Raw genomic sequence first — 19,452 nt, 5'->3', positions numbered from 1 at the left:
AATTATGTCAGGTAAACATTCTTATATAAATAATAAAAAAATATTATATAAATAGTTATATATTATATATAAATATATATAAATAATTTGTTCATGTTCAAAATCAATGAACTATTGCACTACATCAAAGTGAGAGAGGTTTCAATGCAGTTTGGCCACCCCACAGTTATTGTAAACGGTTGTTAATGTCGGCAAAATTGTAAACCCCTTTAAAATACAAACTCAACACTAAGCACATTATTACATGGATTACTCTAACTTGGTCGTTTATAAAATGAAGACGCTTTGAGAAGTCAAAGTGTAGTAAGATGTAAAAACACCAGAAAGCATTACAAAACAAAAACTTTTATTCTTCTTCTGTGAAGATTACGTCTCACGCACACACTCACACTCAAGCTCACACACGCTGACTCAACAAGAAGCAAATCAAAAAGCTATCAGTAACATTACTTGTTCAGTTAAACAATCAAAGAGGCAGCAAGTAGATGAGATGCATACATTGAGGTACAGTTGATGAAAAAGAATGTCTACACACCCTTGTTCTAATGCCAAGTTTTTGTAATATAAAGTGGACCCCCACTGGTGGAAACAGTGAACAGATGAATCATTGGGTGCCAAACCATGACCAAGATAAATCATTTCAAAACTTTTTGCACCATTAATGTAACTTATGATCAGTGCAACTAATTTTGAAAAAATATTTTAAGGAGAAAAACAAAAAAAACAAAGCCGACATGGATATCTAAACTTTATTTGGGGCCCTTTAAATGGTGGCAGGTGTGTGCTGACGGACTCTCATTTAGCATGAGTTAAATGTGACTGGTTAACTGAACATAACCACATCCCCACAGTTACCCTGTCATCGTGATTGCGAAAACCTGGCATTTGAATAGGGGTGTGTAGATTTTTATAGTCACTGTCTATAACATGAGAACAGCATGAGAGAACAAGAGTTGTTTGCTATTTAAAAATGTCACAATCAAATTCAGATGGAACCTGCAAAAGCTTGTTCTTGATGTATTGTTCATAAATTATTTTTTGATGAGCTCAAATAAAGGCAAAAGGAGGGCAAATTTGGTCATTTCATCATTTAAAAACACAATTTGAAGGCTATTAAAACTCACATCCCTGCTATAAAGTCAAAAGATTTTAAAAATCAGTTTATCTGTATTAAAAGCAGGGTTGGGTAACCCAATGGTCTGCGGACCATAGATGGCTATAAAAAAACAAACAAATAAAACCTCAGAGGGACTGTTAGAAAAAGCCTTCCAAATGCTCATCAAATGTATAACATTTGATTGCATCATATTTGTCCACAATTTACGATGGCGCACATAAAAAAAAAAAAAAAATCCCCACGCCTGGTTCAGCTATACGCTTGTATTTGTTGCCGTTAGCCTATTTCCCACAGAAATCCCCCCAAAAATGTCACATCAGAGCTGTAGCCTTTCATACAGCAAAACAACAGGATGGAAAGTGTCAAATGCTGAACAGGAAATTTCTATTTCTACCCCCGCCACCCGCACAAACGTGTTCAACTAATTTGGCGGCTTGAGGATATGTGGTTATTTTGTTCACACTCTCAGCTTGTAGTACTCGTAACCGTCGCTTGTCCTTGGTCGTCATGGTAACAACTGGTGGACTTAAACTGTGCTGTCATTTTCATCTGTTGACCAACTGATGTTTTCAAAACAGTTGGGACACTTGAATAGTAAAACGATGCAAAGCATGTCAAAATTAAGACTCTACATTTAACATTAGTAACAAAAAAAAATGGTATTCATGAGTGCATTTTAAGGAGAATGTCGATGTTGAAGCACAGGGGACCCAGGACAGAGCCCTGGGGCACATCTGTAACGACAGGGATGGGGTCAGATGTGAGAGACTTTGAGCTGAATGAACTGAGTTCATACGTATGAAGGTGAGCGGGAATGTTTTGTTGTCTGTACGTGCCCTGCGATTGGTTCACTATTCTCTAATTCACCTTTTTTTTTTTCTTCTAAATTTATTAGTTGAAAAAAAAAAAGTGACCTATTTGTAGTTCTCGACATTTTTCTTTGCTCCTTCACTAACACCCTAGATGCCCCATGATAGCACCAAAGCCCACTCAATAGTGAATTAGGAATTGGTGTCAAGGAAGTATGTTGACGTGACATGTCAGCTGTCAAAAAAAAAAATGGCATCAGGATTCCAGTCACTTCAGATTAAAAAGGTCAAATTTGTAAAAGTAAAAAAAAAACAACAACAACAATACAATGATTTCCTTCTTAAAACAATGGCAGAGTGTGTGAATTGTGCTTTAAAAAACAAAAACATAAAACCACACACACAGTGCAGTTGTAACCACTACAGCAACAGTTTTGCATCTCCGGTTCCTGTGACTTCCATCTCCACGCTGTCTTGAGCAGGTCGCACAGCAACCGGCAGCGGATCCGGCGAGCCCCGGTCAACTCCTTGCGCCGGCTCGTAGTAACAGCTGAAAGCCCCTGCTGGTTTTGTGTCTGTAATAAATTAATAAATACTGATGGGTCGGTTGCGGCGGCGTTCAGTCGATGCGGTTGCCACAGATGGTGAAGCGGTCGATCTCCAGCAAGTCTTTCTTGGGCGTCCGTCGCGCCAGCACCTCCTCGTCCAGGCCCGTGTCCGTGTTGATGATCTTGATGACGTCGTCTTCCTCGTCGGGCGTGGTGAGGAAGGCGTCAGAGTCGCTCTTGGGGAGCGCGGAGGCGGGGGGGACGGCGCTCTCCGCCACGTAGGCCGGCTGCGGGCTGACTGACGCCAAGGGTATTCCGGCTTTGTCCGTCATTGGTTCTGTGGGAAGAATTGTAGGGTTTATGCTGGGAATCACTTTCTACCCGCTATATGTTGGGGGCTTATAAAGAGGTTGGGTCACAGGGGTCGCGACCTAGGCAGAGACGCTCAGAGACTTTGCTCTCCCAAGCCACATCATGCCGGAGTGGGAATTGGACAGACATCAGCAGCTATTAGAGCAGTCTTTGAATGTAAATATTAATTCCATGATTTTACTCTAGTTAATAATATTTGTTACTTATTGTTATTTCGAACATGCATAAAAAAAATCATAATAATTAAATATTTTTTAATTATGATTTTTTTTTTTAATGCATGTTCAAAATAAAAATTCAAAAAAATAAACAAGCTTTGAAGAAAAAAGTGAGAGCAAAAATAGAAAAATGGGATTAATCGCGACTAATCATGGACAAAAATTGTGTCGAAGTTAAAGCGTTAAGTAATTAACTGATCACAAAAAAATGTATCGCATTAATCATGTATTAACGCAGATTAATCACTCTGTTCATTTTGACCGCAGGTTATCCTTTAGCTGACAGCGGATGGTTATAAACAGAGTGATAAACATCTACATGCATTAAAGTAAAGCATTTAATACATGTTTGCGTATGACATTCAGAATATTTGTTCATGTTAAACTATTGGGGTCATTTTTTTCCCTATTAAGCGATTAATCGCGATTAATCAAAATTCTAAGATGTGATTAATTTGATTAAAAAATGTAATTGCTTGACAGCTCTAGTAATTAATCTATTAAAACAATTTAATCCTTTGACCGCACTAGTTGAGACTAGTGCGTGCTGTCACTATCCAATATTTTTAGAATTGATTAATGTATTAATTATTCAATCGACTAATCGGACTGATTTTAATTTTGCAATAAAGTGTATTACAAAAGCATTTTTTTCCCACCTGATTACTGTTTATTAACAAGTGATTGGTGTTTATTTCATACTTTTACTTTTGTAAAAAAAAAAAAAAAAAAAAAAAAAGAGGGATTGATTGTTGTACTACGTTACCAGTTTGGTCATTGTTTTCCAAAGTAAAAACAGATGTTTGCAAATGTCTTATTTTGATCAAACACAAAAGATATTAGATAACCAGTCGTCTTTCATAAAAAATGGCTCCAAACAATTACTCGAATATTAAAATTGTTGTCAAACAGCTCTGGTTGAGACAAAAAAAAAAACCTTTTTAAAGATACAAATAAATAAAATGCATTTGCATTTGTACAAGTCCTACTAAATGCTATTGACTCTACCTTGCTGTGTCGCGGCAGTGTGAGGCGTCTTGGCGCGGGGAGTCCGGGAGTTTACACGGCTGGAGGCGGCCGAGGGTGGCGGGTCGAAGAGTTTCTCCTCCATATTTGCATCCTTGACGAAAGCGCACGACGTGCCCAGCAGGACGATGCTGTTGAGCACCTTCAGGGTGATCAGCCTGCTCGCAAACAGATGACACGCATGTTACATTCTTAGAATACCAAAAAAAAAAAAAAAAAACGAGCACTCAGGTGGACATTTACCCAAAATAGAAGAGCAGCACACACATAAAGGAGAGCGATCCTTGGATCTTCACTGAGCTGCTCACCACGCGGATCAGCTGGGGGGAAAAAAAACACATGCAATAAAAACGTACTCGACATGACAAGAAATCATCTTTCATGTGTCAGGCAACGGACCAGCAGTGCTAGAGGAAGAGGAATGAAGCCCATCCTCCTGGATACAGAATCGCTGTAGTCTGTATAAGCCTGCGTGCACACACACACACAAATACAACGTTATCAACCAACAACTCTATCTGTTTACTTCTTGACTTGAGGATGGACAATCCACCAGCCATAACATTAGGTACGCCTTCGCAATCAAGTTACTGGGTCAAATCCTCAACCCAAATCGCTGGGTATGAATAAACCAGCATTGGCTCAGTCCCCCAGTTGCTGCGGTTAAACATTCCACACAATTTGGGTTACTTTTGACCCAACAATTTTAAGACTGCATGGACACGGCTTATATGACAATAAACCCCACAAGTTATTTTAAAGGGGAAGTCAACCTCCCCAAAAATTTTTCACAATATCTTCCATGTTCCACTAGTCTAAATAGAGTATTTTGGTTAATATTGCGTTAGTGGAATATGAGTTAAGCAGCAAAATCCAGCAGTTTTTGTCAACATCAGAAGGCGGCCATTTTGCCACTTCTAGTCAAGTGAAAATGACATAAATGTTGCTCAGGTCTCCGGTAATAACCTATCACAGCCCAGCTTCAGTAAACAGGTGAGCTGTGATTGGTCGGTGCCTGATCCCTGAGCAACTGTGATGTCATCTTTAGTCGACAGCAAGTGGCAAAATGGCCGCCCCCTGAGATGGATGAAAACTGCTGGATTTTATGGCATAACTCATATTATACAAATGTAATATTAATCAGAATGTCATGTTTAGATTAGTGAGGTCATATATAACTTATTATTGTCAAGAAATGTTTAACATTGACCTCCCCTTGAAATTGACTTGATTTAAAAAACAAACGCATGCACACACGCAAAATATATAGCGACGCCTCACGTTTTTCTGTCGACTGCTGACCAGGTCGAAGGCGAGACTGGCTCGGTACTCTCCATAAACCTGTGAAATGTAACAAAGTCAACATATCACAAGTGTAAAATGACAAGTGCCACCATGATAAAAACTGTTAGTACAGGCAATGTCATTTTTTAACTCTCATATAATCATTGTAAATTAAATAAAATTAAGTAAAATTATGCATATTGTGAAGACGTCTAAGAGATCCATAATGGAGTGTGTTTTCAACATCAACAACATGGCACGATGGATTTAGTGGTTAGCACAGGGTCTGCAACCTGCGGCTCTGGAGCCACATGTGGCTTTTTTATCCCACTCATGTGGCTCCTTAAAAAAAAAAAAAAAGTAGAAATTAATGTGTTTTTTTTATAACATATTTTATTTTCTTAGATAAAATACTCTTTAAAATAATTAATGAATAAATATTCAAAAAAATATGTCAGTGTCCAAATTTGTAAGTTGTCAGAAATAGAGACGAATGGTAAGATGAAAAAGTAAAAAACAAACAACTAAACATGTCTAAAAAGTGGCCATAAAATGTCCAAAAAAGAAAAGGAAAAGCAGAAAATTACCCTATAATGTACGCAAAATTGCAAAAAAAAGCCAGAAATTTTATTTTTAAAAAGGCAGACAAGAAACGTAAAAAAATTAACCATAAAATTGACAAAAACAAAAGAGGAAAAGCGGAAAATTACCATAAAATTACTTTGGAATAGCCAAAAAAGTCAGAAAACAAAACGTTCAAAAAGTAACTATAAAATGTTCAAAAATAAAAGAAGAAATCCCGAAAATTACCATACAATGTACACAAAATTGCCCAAAATTAGAAAATTGTACTTAAAAAAGGCAGAAAAGAAAACTTTAAAAAGTAACTATAAAATGTCCAAAAATAAAAGTAGAAATCCCCCAAATTATCATAAAATGTGCACAAAATGTCATAAAATTGATAGCAAAAAGGCAGAAACAAATGTAAAAAAAAAAGCCATAAAATGTCCAAAAAAGGAACAAGCGAGGCAGAAAATGACCAAAAAATGTCATAAAATTGACAGAAAGTCAGAAAAGTCTATCAGCAGAAAAAAATCCAAAAATGGAAGCTGAAAGGTAGAAGAAAATGAATCTCAAAGTATTGGGTACTGCATATTTCCTGTACACTAACACACTGTTTCATTCATCATAATGTTCGAAAGTTTTGCAGTTCCAGACAGATTTTTTTGCCATAAAAATATCTCTTTTGACTGTAACGGTTGCTGACACCCTGGCTTAGCACGTCTGCCTCACATTCAAGAGGTTCTGCGTTTCATTCTCAAGTTTACGTTTTCCCTTTGCGTAGCATTTCTTCGGGTACTCCAGCTTCTTCATAGCTGGCGCAACCGAGAATATGTCCGTTGTGAGAGATTGTCTACGGGTTTTACAGTCAGCGAGATTTTAGTGATTAGCATTGACAGTGTTAGAGATAAAGAGGCTAATCCCTTCCTGTGTTACTGGCTCCCATTGCATAACTATGCTGCGACCCATCAGAGACACCGGAAGAGTGAAAGGAGAGGTCGCTGTCGGGCACTTCTCCCACCCTGCTGTGTGGGAAGCCATTTTCGGACAACTATTTTACACTTGGTGTTGATGTTGTGTCACTCACGTCTGCGCTGATGTCGTTGAATTTGGTGATGAAGGCGTGCTTGACCACGTCCACCGCCACCTCGGAGGCAATCACCATGGCCACGTCAGGAAACAGCACCCACAGGTGGTCTAAAAGAATAACAACATTCCTGTGATACTTTTACATACACATGGCAATAAACTTTTTGACTGATTGATAATATTAGAGACTTGCGGTATTGAATTTTCATTTTCTTTGTGTATGTGGCTACCGGGATTCCAGGAGAACTGCTCCATGTTCCTCAGACAGACGATGAGGAGGAGGATGTAATTGGTGAACCTCTCTTTTATGTCTGCGATCGACAAAATAAAACAAATAAAATGAATGTTGGATTAACCTCCACGACTTCCTAATATTTTTCTTTTGACTTGATTGTGTGCATCGATTCATCCACTTGCCGCTGTTTGACATCTGGAAAAGGTTGTTCTTCTCAAACTTCTTGAACACGCTTCCTTTGATTTCCACAAACTGCAAGAAGATGATAAATGGATGAACAATCGCTTTTACACTCACTGGCCACAATATTAGATACACTTGCACAATCTAATGAAATTAAATACAAGAGCCATGCCAAAAATGTTGCCTTCACAAAGTTATAAATGCTCATTTCTGTCTCAATTAGTCACCGGCCATGTCTTCCACTGGTATAAATGAGTCATTCTGTTTTGTTTTCAACCTTTTTTTATTCATAAAGGTTTGTATTAACATTTCTTACTTGTTTCTAGTCTTGTCTTAACATAAAAAAAAGACTGTATTAACTAGAAAATAAGGCAAACGTTTTTAACCATGGTATGAATGAGGTTTCTTAATCTATTTTGAGACAGTCATTCCTTTTTTTCAAGAAACCAACTCGACAGCAAAAGAATTACTCTTGATTTTTTTCTAGCCGTCGCTCGGTCGATTTTTTTTTGTCTTGAGACGTGAGCAAAAATTTGGGTTATAATTGACACAAAGTCATGAAAATTTATTTTCATTACTCTGGCATTTAGCAAATATAAATAAATGTGTTCATCCTAATTTATATAAAGCAGAAACGTATCTTATTTCATGTCAGACAGCAAGAGGGGGAGGGGGGAACTATGCTTTGCAGGGAAAAAAATGCTGATTAGTGATTACCGATTAATTCAAAATAATACAGGATGTGTGAATAAACTTTTTTTTCCCCCGAATGCATTTCAAAGAGTGTCAATTACACGTGAATTTTCCCTATTCTGTCTGACATAAGCACACTTTAGTTGGCAAAAATAGCCTGACTATAAAAACTTTTTTTTTGTATTGTATTACACAAAATTGAAAATAAAACCATACTCTCTAAATTAAAAATTAAAATTAATTTTTGTTTTTTTGGGGGGGGGGGTCCTTAGAACGGATCTCTTTAGTGTTACTACTCACATTGTTGGACATCATGATGGTGAGGAGCGACTTGTTGTGGGAGTTGAAGGCGACGTTGAGCGTGGTGGCCTGGACCATGATGAGGATGGCGTGGAGGACTGACATCGAGCACATTGAGGCAAAAATAAACCGGACACTATTGGAGAACAAACACTGGAGTAATAAAAAAAAAAATTATAGGAGCAATGTGCCGATTCAATCACGGCATCAGAATTTGGGATGCAATTTTCAGTTTTTTTTTTTTTTTTTCCCTAAACAGAGCTATCTTCACTCTAATAAATATATCACACAACCATTTCCTGTTTTTGTGCTTTGGGAAAAGCCAAGTCCAATTTTTTAATATTTCTTTGACATCTCGGTGCCAAGAAATTGTGCTGAGGTGAAGGGGAGGAGCTTCAATTAGTCAGGTGATAGTCTAGTTTGACAGAGAGAAAAAAAAAATTCCGCCATCTTGCAGCATCTACAGCAAATCACAAACCTTTTTGGGTTTAATATTTATGCAAATATAATAAATAATAATCTGATAAATCCTCAAAAATGTTGTTTTCAAATTGAATATGAGCGAGATTTTGGACGCTGTGACCTTTGTTGCTGTCAAACTGCACCACGTTTTATTGAAGACGTACAGTTGGGGAGACGTATTTGCAAAAGGATACAGACGTAGAGCACAGCCATAAGGAAGTGTGGGATGACGCCGATGTGCGCCCGCTTCTTCTCTTTGGGCTCTGTGGCCGTCCAGTACAGCGCATCCAGGATGTCCTGGCCAAATGACGAGAAGAGGCGGTCGGCCACCTGTCAAACGAAACAAAAAAACAGATTGGGAAGGAGATGAGAGGAGGCTCGCTGCCATCATCCTCACCCGCATCGTCCTGGGAGTACCTCTAGCATGTTGTAGATGATGTAGAGCTTGATGACGGACTGGCCTCGGATGAGGTGGTACATCATGGCGTAGTCGACATAGCTCATCATGGAGTAACACAGGACCATGATGAAGCCTTTCAGGACGTCGCACACCTGAGCCGGCTGCAGGAGGCGCCCACCGCTAGCATGAGACAATCAAGTTACTACTGCCCTCTATAGGCAATTAATAGTAACATATTGCATCTGATTATGTAAGACAGGGGTGGCCAAGTTCGGTCCTTGAGAGCCACTATACAGCTTGTTTTTCATGTTTCTCTCCACTAGCACTAACACGAATGCATAGTACATATTTGAAGATAACTGCTAAAAACATCTACCAACTATATAACACTCAATTGTTTCACCATTGAAGTTTCACAAATAGAGTTTATGTGTCAGTATAAGCAAAATGTGTATTTGACTGACAATGTGTGGTTTCAGCAAATTCAGCGAACACGTGCCACAGCATTTCAGAGGCTTGACATTTGATGACGCCTCATTGTATTCACCGGCGAGTTTTTTAATGATTCAAATTCGGCAGTTTTCTCAACAACACTCCGTGTCGTGTCAAATTTACAAAATTTATTTTCTTTCACTTTACAGTGACTTTAACTCTTTGACTGCCACGACGTTTTCAGAAAAGGGATGCCGTGGGTGCCAGCCGATTTAAGCATTTTTGACTGATCTTTCAAGGTCCACAGAAAATTATGTGTTTGGACTATGGAAACACACATACTACCAAAAAAAGATTGGACTCTCATCTTTCATCAGAAAAAAAAGTTTGTTTCTACCTTATTCCGTTTTTCAGTAATCAACAATAGAAAATGGTTAGTTTCACCTCTCTTTGGCACTTATCCATAGGGTTTTACTAAACGTTATTTAACGTTTTTGGCAGTCAAAGAGTTAAGTACAAGGGTGGGCAAACTTGAGAGCTATGTAAGAACATGCCGTCACTATGTTTTATACCGTATTATCCAACTGTTTTTTTTTTTAACAAGGTGTCTTAACATGCATTTATAAAAATACTCCAAGGTACAAGAATGACTATATTGATGAAGTTGAGGTTTTTTTTCCTTACCCAAGACCGCAGCATGGCAGTGTGAGAAGCTGCAGGAGGGCCAGCAGCACTCTGAGAGGCAATAACGTGAAGACGTAGAGGAAGGCATCCAAGCAAAGGAAGAAGCCAAATGTCATCAACTAAACAAAAATACAAAGATAAGCAGAAACGTTGACGATTATGTAGCACAGTCATTTGCCTTTGTGAAAACTAAAGGAATTTTTTGTGTGGTCGGTGAGTTGCATGCACACACGCAAAGTTTTGGTTCACCTTCTCCAGCTCCTTGGGAATGCGAAGGCAGGTATAGACCTTCTCCCTGCGCTCAGTGTATTTGGCCTCGTTGTGCTCCAGGAAGTAGCCCCTGGTCAGCTCCGTGGTTACGAACCTGACTAACGACAGATCTGCACGGACACAACATGCACCACCGTGGAGTCAATTTAATTATAAGTTGCACGGTTTTTTTTTTTACATTGCACGACAAACTGGTGGACAGACTGGGCAAACAATAAACCTTTGATGTTTTTTCAGTACAGAGTCAATGTGTCATGTTGTTGACTTCAACTACTGATGCTAAATATGACGGTAAAAGAATTGGGTCCACATCTCCAAAGGACGTTACCCGCTAACCGCGCACTACAGTCAGGTTCACTCCCTGATCACCACCTCATCTCGCACGACAACAACAGTCCCTCCGGCTGTCAAACCAGGGGCTATCTCTTAGTAGCCCCTAGCCGGACTAGCATTCCCACCTGACAGGTTGCGTTTCCTCCCCTTCCCGCTGGCATCTTTGTCGCTGAAACGAAGATTATCCGTACCACCGTCTTTCCACTTGGCCCTGCCTATCCTCGAGGTCCTCCCGCCGATCTCCCTGTCCTCCTTCTCGGCATCATCCGCCAGACCCGTCGACTGCGAGTCCGCCATCTTTTCAGCGACAGCCTGGGAGACTGACGTCGTGCGTCACGGCGTAACGTCATCGCGCACCCGGTGACGCACGAATACATTATCGAAATTGTTTTTTGTTTTTTTTACTACAGCGTTACTTTATTTTTCAATTATTTTTTAAATAAAGTATTTTTCTAATTAAATAATAAATCGTATCTGCGGATTACAATAATAAAAATCACGAGGTTGGCTTGCTTTGTTTATTGGCGTATTCAAAAAAATTATATGAATGTAAAGAAAGAACGTTATCCATTACCATGCTTAATATTTTGAAGAATTAATATGAAATAAAATATAAAGACTAAATTCAAAATAAATTAATGCTTTTGAAATGGTTATTTTAAAAAGATTCAAAGCACATCTAATTAGTCAATCTCATCAAAACAATAACGTTTTGTCTTTCTCTATGTAATATATTGTGTTTTTCTCTTTGTAATATATGTCCCTTATATTGTAGAGCTGGGGAGGTGGATGAGGAGGAAAAAAATTGAAATGTGTGTGTAAAATATGTAACTATTATGTATTATGATAAACTAAAATAATGCATTCTCTTTTAATAATCAAATGAATATAAACATTAACGAAACAATAGTTTATTTTACCCCTTTTTATTTGATTATTTGAAACAAATCAATTAACCATTTATTCAACGAGGTAAGTAAATGTAAAAAAATTTTTTTTAATATAGTTGTAAAAACATTATACACTGTTAATTTTTTTTATTATTTGTATTCATTTTATATGGCCGCTATATGCACACCCCTGCTAGAGCAATTTATGTGTATAAATCTTGTAAATGGAGTGGGGGGGACAATGCACTTGTAACCTTTCGGATTTGAATGAACACAATCACCCATGCGTATGCTTTTTATATCGGCGCCATGCCTAAAGGTCACCAATTAGAGGCCTCCCAAAGGCAATTTGCTATTTATTCCTCCTGCTGAAGAGCAACGGGGCAGGCAGGATAGAGTTTCTTCCCAGAAAGTGATCCCTTTGACCGCCATAGATTCGGTTTCTCCTTCCCTAGTTACAAGCGTGCCAACACCTCTCATTTTATAACAACTATTCCGTTTTCTAATTCAGCCCGCCGGATAAACTGATGCAGGAGGTGGCCGGCGGCGCTCGGCTGCGGTTGCTGCCCGGTGCGGGGTTCCCTCTCCTGGGGCAACACGCAGGGCTCGTCATCAAAGGATGCCATCGCTGTGGAAACGGATAAGCTTCTCGGTGGCCTCGGTGCTCTGCGTCGGATCCGTGGCCCTCCTGCTGGTGGCCCTGTCCACGGAGCGCTGGGTTACCGGGCGCATCCTGTGCAAAACTGGCGTCGACATTGTCAATGCGTCCCATCCAGAGCTGGACATGTTCACCGGGGACGTCTACTATGGTCTCTTCCGCGGAGGGAAGACCAAGAAATGCGGGCTTGGGACCAGGCGCTCCAAAATCCACAGTAAGGCGTTAAAGCAGGCTGGCTGCATGTGTGGCAAACTTTGAAGTCTAATTTGACTCACATTTACGAACATGGGTCCGGTAATTCGTAGATCAACAGGATTAATCGACAATTAATGAAATAATCAACAAGTATTTTTACAGTCGAGTAATCGTTTAGAGCCAGTGTTTAACTTAAAATTTTCCAAGTTCTTTATCAGCCTCTAATATTGTGATTTCTGTAATCCTTCACAAAAGAAGCGTGATTACCTTTTTTTCTATTCGAAATAAGACATTTATCTGATTTTATTGAAATACAATGACAGAACCAGTAACTGAATCTGTTTCTTAAAGGTTAAACAATACCAAATAAACAACAATAGCTGGTTGATAAACAGCAAGCGGGGGAAATGTTTTTGTAATACACTTTAATGCAAAAGGAAATATTATCCTATTATTGGGTTAGTCGATGGACTAATCAATAGCGAATGAACAATACTGAGCTCTGAGAAAGAAAGAAAAAATAATAATAATCAATAGAATGGTAAATGGTAAATGGACGGAACTGTGAACTTATTTAATAAAAAATATTCAATAGTGACAGCTCTACAATACTACTATACTAGAGCTGTTTTTAATAATTTGGTCACCTAATTTAGCTACTGATCAGTGGATTTAAAAAGTCTACACACCCCTGTTCAAATAGCAGAGTTGTGATACAGGCAGCCCCCCATTAATGTGACCTATAACCTGTACAACTCAATTGTAAAACCAAATCAAGTCTTTTAGGAATAATAAGTAAAATAATGAGGTGGCTCAAGTATGCACACCTCTTAAATGTGGACGTGGCTGTGTTCAGAATACAGCATTCAAACTCATGCGAGTCAACACACACCTGCCACCATTTAAAGTGCATTTTCTAACACAAAAATAAACTTGCTGTTCTAGTAGGCTTTTTTTAAATGAAAGTATAACCCAATGTGTGTACGTGTATATTATAGTCTTCCCGAAGCTGGTGCGTACATTGAATGGCGGCCTTCACGTGATGGTGATCCTCTTCCTGCTGGCGGCCGTATTCTTTGCGCTGGTCAGTCTGTCTTTCAGCATTTACAACGCACGCAAGGTCCCCTACCAAAGCATCAAGGGTCACAAGGGACTCTACCTATGGAATGTCATCGCCGGTACGAGATTCTGGTGTTGTTTTACCTAGACATGTGTCTTGCATGGTGACTTGTTGCTCAGGCAAAAGCCTCGTGTAATGAAAATTTTGAGAAAAAAAATATGAGAAGAGAGCTCTTGACAAAAATGATGGCTTTTTAAATCGCAATCGCAATATTGAGGGAAAAAATAGCAATTACATTAAAAAAAAAAGTTGTTCAGCCCTATTGTATACCTAAAACGTTTCCCCCTGTTGTGTCTCTAGCTTTTTTTGGCACCCTAGCCGCTGTCTGCTTCCTGGCAGCCGTGAGACACCACAGCCTCACAGAGCGCGTGGCCAACTACCGGGAGAACCTCTTTACTTTGGTCGTCCTGGACGACGCGCTTGACTGGTCCTTCTGGCTGAGCGTGGCCAGCGCGACCACTCACCTCGCTGTGTGCGGAGTGGTCGCCATGAGCCGAATCAAGCTGCCCAAAGCAGAGGTCAAGATGCCTGAGCAGCCAGCCATCTCCTCACTGGACTTGCTCTACTGAAGGTTACAGTAAAGATGGTGCCAGTGATTGTTTGCATTCAAGAAATTTGCCAAGTAGACATGACTTTACAGGAGAATTGGATGTGATTTCCTCTGTAGTTTGTAGAGATGGACTGTGAAAGGATCACACTTAGGATCTGAAGACTGCAACAGAAACGTGATGGCCAATATAAATGATTATGATCACAGAATTCTATGAGATATGAAAAAATGTAAAAGCACTTTTGACCTTGTTTTGTATGTTGTTCGTACATTGAAGTTGCAAAGGACATTTGTTTTGTAAGTGTTTATGCATCTATTATTTATTGAGTTTATTCCTCCTTAATGTCCTCTGCATCAGATAAAAGAAACGTGATTTTGTTGTTGTTGTTAGATAGTGGTAGTTTAAATGGCCAAAGAAGCATATATTTTGCAAGCTAAACAACTGTTCCCAACTGTAACCCAAAATATGATTGTATTACTGTATCTTAATTGCATTGGCAGTGCGAGTGCTTACCACCTCTACCTTGAATTTCTGAGTTTTGGGGTAGGAATCTCAGCCCTTTTGTTGCATTTTCTCTTCAGCTAATGTGTATGCCTTATAGAAAATAATAATAATGATAATTTTTTGTCTGGGTTTAGGGTAAAATTGTTAAAAATTAAAATGTAAAAAGTACAAACACAAAAATAAAGTCTTGTACAGTACTGGGGTGCTTATAAAATACATTAATAATTAATTAATATTGTATTTTATATTTAATAGACAACCTATTTAACAATATTTAAATTGTAATCATTATTACGTGGAATTTATTTATTTATTTATTAATGATTTTTGGTGGTTGCCGGAGTCGCTCGATGATGACGTCACCAATCAAGCGCCTTCATCGGCGCTGTATCTTTCCGGCTCATGTGTGCGACCTTTGACGCCGCGCACTGTTATAGTTTTGTACTTTGTCCCCACACATAATATCGAGATATCGAATATGTTCCTTATGAGGAGAGCTGCCGTGCTGTCACTCACGCGGACCAACTGCTGTCGGACATTTTGTTCCTCGAAAAGTCTCCAGATGGAAAGAAAAGTGAGCATTTCATAAACGCTTCAATTTTTTTCCGCCAGCGTCCTATTTCCAAAAAACGTCAGCTTTTAATACATTTAAATGTTTCCCCTTTCTTCAGGGTTTGGTGCTGGGAGTTTTTGAGAAAAAAGGAGATGAGGGCAGTCTTCATTTGACGGAGGCAGCAGAAGGTTTTGATCGCAAAGTGTCTGGGAAGCTGTCCGAATTACTGAAAATGTCAGTGAATAAATTAATCACATTTAGTACCAACATTGCGTTGTCATTTATTGCTGCGTCTTACTTTGTCTTTTCATATTAATCACACAATATGTCTTTGCAGTTCTGGACCGTCTCTCAAGAAGGGGAAAAGCAGAGTATTCTATGGAGTCCACAAGGTGGGGAATTACATGTCTATAGAAGAAAAACAGGCATATAACTGCAATCAAAGTACTTATTTATCGGCTGTTTTGTCATCCAGGACTTCCCATGTGTTGCCGTGGTTGGCCTGGATGATGTCACGGCAGGCGTGTGCACGGCGGAAAACTGGGATTCAGCCAAGGAGAACATCCGCCAGGCTGTGTCAACCGGCTGCAGGGTTCTTCAGGACCTGGAAGTGAACTACGTGGAAGTGGACGACTGCGGCGACCCTCAAGCGGCAGCAGAGGGCGCCTTACTGGGCCTGTTTCAGTACGACCAGCTGAAATCCAAGAAAAAGCCCAAATTGACTGTGCAGCCTCATGCCAGGTACGACCAGGAGTGTCATTTATTTGTGGTCGCTCCAGTCAAAGACAGCGACTCTGTTCGGGTTACGCTACTATGGCATTTGATTATATGCATCTGTATCTCTCTCATCTGGATGTGTCTTCGGTTGCATTTAGTGCTGAAGTGGCAGCGTGGGAGAAAGGAGTGCTGTACGCCGAAGGCCAAAACCTAGCCCGCCTCCTCATGGAAGCCCCAGCCAATCACATCACTCCCACCACTTTCGCCAAGACCATTGAAGAGCGGCTAGCTCAATATGGCAACCGAGTTGTAGTCCATAAGAGGTAAGGTACGATGTTTATTGCTGTTTATTAATTTTTTTGTAGTAGACATGGGTTATTTTGTAGTGAATAATGCAGACCAGAAAAAATAAAAATATATTTTTTAATGCAGTATTTCAATGGATAGTGGGAAAAAAATGCAAACAATTGAGCAGGTATGATTGCCTCTTACACGGACAAAATCAAAATTTTTACTATTTAATAATACTACTGTACAAATGTTTTTATAGAGTACAATGCTGTAAATAGCGCCTTTTCCCTATTTTTTTGGTACTTTTGTTCCTATTTTTTTTAATTATTTTAAAAATACATTTATAAATATATAATATTAATTTGAATAAAAAAATCTAAATCTTACAACATGGTTCATATTTAGATTTCTTAAAATGGATGAAAGTGGCCTTAAAAGTTCTTTAAAAAGTCTTAGGTTTGTTTTTCATGGTTAAGCCAACATTATGTTGGGCTGACCACTTGTTGCTAGGCAGAATTCACGGGGTAAGAATGACATGTGCCAGTTATATTGTTGGATTGTCCAAAGTAGGTTAATTTGAACTGTTCTGCAATACATTTCCTACCCTCAGAGCTCAGGCATGGATCGAAGAGCAAGGGATGGGTGCGTTTCTCAGCGTGTCCAGAGGCTCAGAGGAGCCCCCTGTCTTCCTGGAGCTGCACTACAACGGCTCACCAGACGGTGCCCAGGCGCCGCTGCTTCTGGTCGGCAAGGGCATCACGTTCGACAGGTAGACCGCCACAAACGCACCCTGACGACTCGTGCGTTTGCGTATAATTTATTCTGTCTTCGTAGCGGCGGCATTTCACTGAAGCCTTCCGCTTCCATGGATATGATGCGAGCCGATATGGGCGGAGCCGCCACTGTGTGCGCCGCGGTCGTCACGGCGGCGGCCCTCAAGCTGCCCATCAACATCATCGGTGAGCCTCGCTCTCGCTGTCTCTCGCTCTCGCACTCTCTCTTTCGTCACAATTTTAAATTTTAAGCAGGTGTCTTAATGAATGTACACAAAGGGGCAAGATTTACATCCTATTTTAGATCCACTTAGCAAACTCTGGTTAAAATCACTCCAGTTTGGAGGCGGGGTTCTGTTTCCACAACGACCAGCCATACTTGTGTGTGTGTGTGCGTGTGTGTGTGTGTGTGTGTGTGTGTAATCAACAGCTGCCATCTCATCACATTGATTGTAATCTAGGTTCGCTGAATAGCTCTTTAGTTATTAATCAGTCTAGGGCTGAAACTAACAATTTTTTTAAGTAATTGATTAATTTGCCAATTATTTTCTCAATTAATCGTATTAAAAAATTTTTTTTATAAATATTTACCAACGTAAAAGCAGATTTTTTTTGCAAATGTCTTGTTTTGGAAAAAAACTGTATAAGTGTAAGACTAAATAACAACAGTGGATTAAACAAGGTCTCCCCAAAAAATATTCATTATCAAAGTAATTATCAGTTAATTTGACAATTGATGAATTGTTGCACCTCTAATCCATTCTATTGAAAAAGTAAAGCATGAAAACATTTTATTTTGTGATCACTGAAATTCACCTGAAATAGGCAATTATTTAATTAACTGGTTGTTTAATTTTACACTTGATGTTCAGGCACAATTTAAATATACAAGTTATTTATTTATTTATTTTTACTCCACTAGGCCTGGCTCCCCTTTGTGAGAACATGCCCAGCGGCAAGGCAACCAAACCGGGCGACGTTGTAACAGCAAAGAACGGGAAAACCATCCAGGTCGGTAGACATTTTGAAGCCATGTCATTCTGATGTATAGAAAATGGATGGTAGATGTCCACTTTGAATCTTGTCTGTACGCGCAGGTGGACAACACCGACGCAGAAGGCCGACTTATCCTCGCCGACGCTCTCTGTTACGCACATACCTTCAACCCCAGAGCCGTCGTCAACGTCGCTACGCTAACAGGTGAGATTTCCGGGCTTCTCGACGCCGAGTAATTCCGATGCACATACAGTATGACTGTGATCATGTTTGCTAAGGCGCCATGGACGTCGCGCTGGGCTCAGCGGCGACTGGAGTCTTCACCAATTCTGATTGGCTGTGGGAGCAGCTGCATAAGGTCTCTCTCACACACACACACGCATGCCAACCTCTAAGCGCCGATGTTAACAAAAAAAGTGTGTGTTGTCTACGTAGGCCAGTATCGTGACAGGTGACAGAGTGTGGCGGATGCCTTTGTTCCAGCATTACACCAAACAGGTGACGGATTGCCAGCTGGCCGACCTCAACAACATCGGCAAGTACAGCAGGTGCGTATCTCGCCGAGCGCCCGCCATGCATCAAAAACAGAAAAGGAGACGAATATTCTCAAATGGCGTCCCATTTGGTTCCTGCTAGGTCGGGCGGCGCGTGCACGGCGGCGGCGTTCCTGAGGGAATTTGTCACTTCGCCACACTGGGCTCATCTGGACATCGCAGGAGTGATGGACAACAAGGATGAAATCCCGTACTTGAAGAAGGGCATGTCGGGAAGGCCCACGCGCACCCTGGTGGAGTTTGCGGCCGCGTTGGCACACAATAAATGAACACATTTACAAATGCCACCCCTTGAGGAGACGTGAAACGAGTAATTCCTGTACCTTGATTTAACACTTTCATGCACAAATTATGATAACCAACGTCAGGATTTTTTTCTCAACTGTTTTTTTTATTATTCTTTAGGTATTTTTTTAAACATACATTTTTCAAGCAGTTGGTGACATGTCCACTAGGATGGATAACGTGCATTTGAGCAACTGATGAAATGTTTGCGAGAAAAGAATTGAAAAAAAAGAAAAGTAAACAGTATAAAAATGCTTGATTTTTAACTTTGTGCAAAAACATTTACCCACAGAAAAATGAACTTTTATGAAGTAATGCCTTTTTTTTTTTGATGAAAGAATAGTAATAA

At 39.8% G+C, this 19,452-nt stretch overlaps 3 protein-coding genes across 4 annotated transcripts; 2 read left to right on the top strand and 1 right to left on the bottom strand.

The window, feature by feature from the left end:
- Window positions 1-329: 329 nt before the first annotated feature.
- tapt1b (transmembrane anterior posterior transformation 1b) lies at window positions 330-11,342 on the bottom strand. Of its 2 annotated transcripts, none has more exons than XM_077571525.1 (14): window positions 11,208-11,342; window positions 10,663-10,793; window positions 10,414-10,532; window positions 9,315-9,477; window positions 9,092-9,227; window positions 8,436-8,533; window positions 7,442-7,511; window positions 7,255-7,335; window positions 7,023-7,132; window positions 5,372-5,431; window positions 4,490-4,558; window positions 4,334-4,410; window positions 4,073-4,248; window positions 330-2,811 (listed from the first exon to the last, which is right to left on the bottom strand). In XM_077571525.1, exons 1-14 carry the CDS (start codon window positions 11,311-11,313, stop codon window positions 2,546-2,548), a joined length of 1,662 nt encoding a protein of 553 aa, XP_077427651.1. In that variant the 5' UTR covers window positions 11,314-11,342; the 3' UTR covers window positions 330-2,545. The 2 variants fall into 2 exon arrangements, with proteins under 2 accessions (XP_077427651.1, XP_077427652.1); XM_077571526.1 differs by having other exon boundaries at window positions 11,142-11,337.
- A 1,183-nt stretch (window positions 11,343-12,525) lies between these two features.
- On the top strand, window positions 12,526-14,448 carry clrn2 (clarin 2). The gene is made up of 3 exons (XM_077569758.1): window positions 12,526-12,778; window positions 13,758-13,937; window positions 14,180-14,448. The coding sequence occupies exons 1-3, from the start codon at window positions 12,526-12,528 to the stop codon at window positions 14,446-14,448; spliced, it is 702 nt and encodes a 233-aa protein (XP_077425884.1).
- Window positions 14,449-15,298: 850 nt separating this feature from the next.
- lap3 (leucine aminopeptidase 3) lies at window positions 15,299-19,358 on the top strand. The gene is made up of 12 exons (XM_077571698.1): window positions 15,299-15,508; window positions 15,606-15,721; window positions 15,825-15,879; window positions 15,963-16,228; window positions 16,363-16,527; window positions 17,106-17,264; window positions 17,330-17,454; window positions 18,191-18,279; window positions 18,366-18,468; window positions 18,543-18,622; window positions 18,700-18,812; window positions 18,901-19,358. The coding sequence occupies exons 1-12, from the start codon at window positions 15,413-15,415 to the stop codon at window positions 19,085-19,087; spliced, it is 1,554 nt and encodes a 517-aa protein (XP_077427824.1). The 5' UTR covers window positions 15,299-15,412; the 3' UTR covers window positions 19,088-19,358.
- The last annotated feature ends 94 nt before the right edge of the window (window positions 19,359-19,452 follow it).

This window comes from Vanacampus margaritifer, chromosome 7 (assembly GCF_051991255.1).
Source record: "Vanacampus margaritifer isolate UIUO_Vmar chromosome 7, RoL_Vmar_1.0, whole genome shotgun sequence".
NCBI lineage: Eukaryota > Metazoa > Chordata > Actinopteri > Syngnathiformes > Syngnathidae > Vanacampus > Vanacampus margaritifer.
The sequence above is the reverse complement of the archived record's forward strand: the minus strand, read 5'-3'. Positions and strand labels throughout refer to the sequence as shown.

Excerpts from the sequence above, each read along its gene's own strand:
- tapt1b (XM_077571526.1), bottom strand. The coding sequence starts at position 11,313 with ATGGCGGACTCGCAGTCGACGGGTCTGGCGGATGATGCCGAGAAGGAG. Across the intron at positions 7,336-7,441 it reads TTTCCAGATGTCAAACAGCG|ACATAAAAGAGAGGTTCACC; the intron begins GCAAGTGGATGA and ends TGTCGATCGCAG. Across the intron at positions 5,432-7,022 it reads TCAACGACATCAGCGCAGAC|GTTTATGGAGAGTACCGAGC; the intron begins GTGAGTGACACA and ends TACATTTCACAG.
- lap3 (XM_077571698.1), top strand. The coding sequence starts at position 15,413 with ATGTTCCTTATGAGGAGAGCTGCCGTGCTGTCACTCACGCGGACCAAC. Across the intron at positions 16,528-17,105 it reads CGAGTTGTAGTCCATAAGAG|AGCTCAGGCATGGATCGAAG; the intron begins GTAAGGTACGAT and ends TCCTACCCTCAG. Across the intron at positions 17,265-17,329 it reads AAGGGCATCACGTTCGACAG|CGGCGGCATTTCACTGAAGC; the intron begins GTAGACCGCCAC and ends CTGTCTTCGTAG.
- clrn2 (XM_077569758.1), top strand. The coding sequence starts at position 12,526 with ATGCCATCGCTGTGGAAACGGATAAGCTTCTCGGTGGCCTCGGTGCTC. Across the intron at positions 12,779-13,757 it reads CAGGCGCTCCAAAATCCACA|TCTTCCCGAAGCTGGTGCGT; the intron begins GTAAGGCGTTAA and ends TGTATATTATAG. Across the intron at positions 13,938-14,179 it reads CCTATGGAATGTCATCGCCG|CTTTTTTTGGCACCCTAGCC; the intron begins GTACGAGATTCT and ends TTGTGTCTCTAG.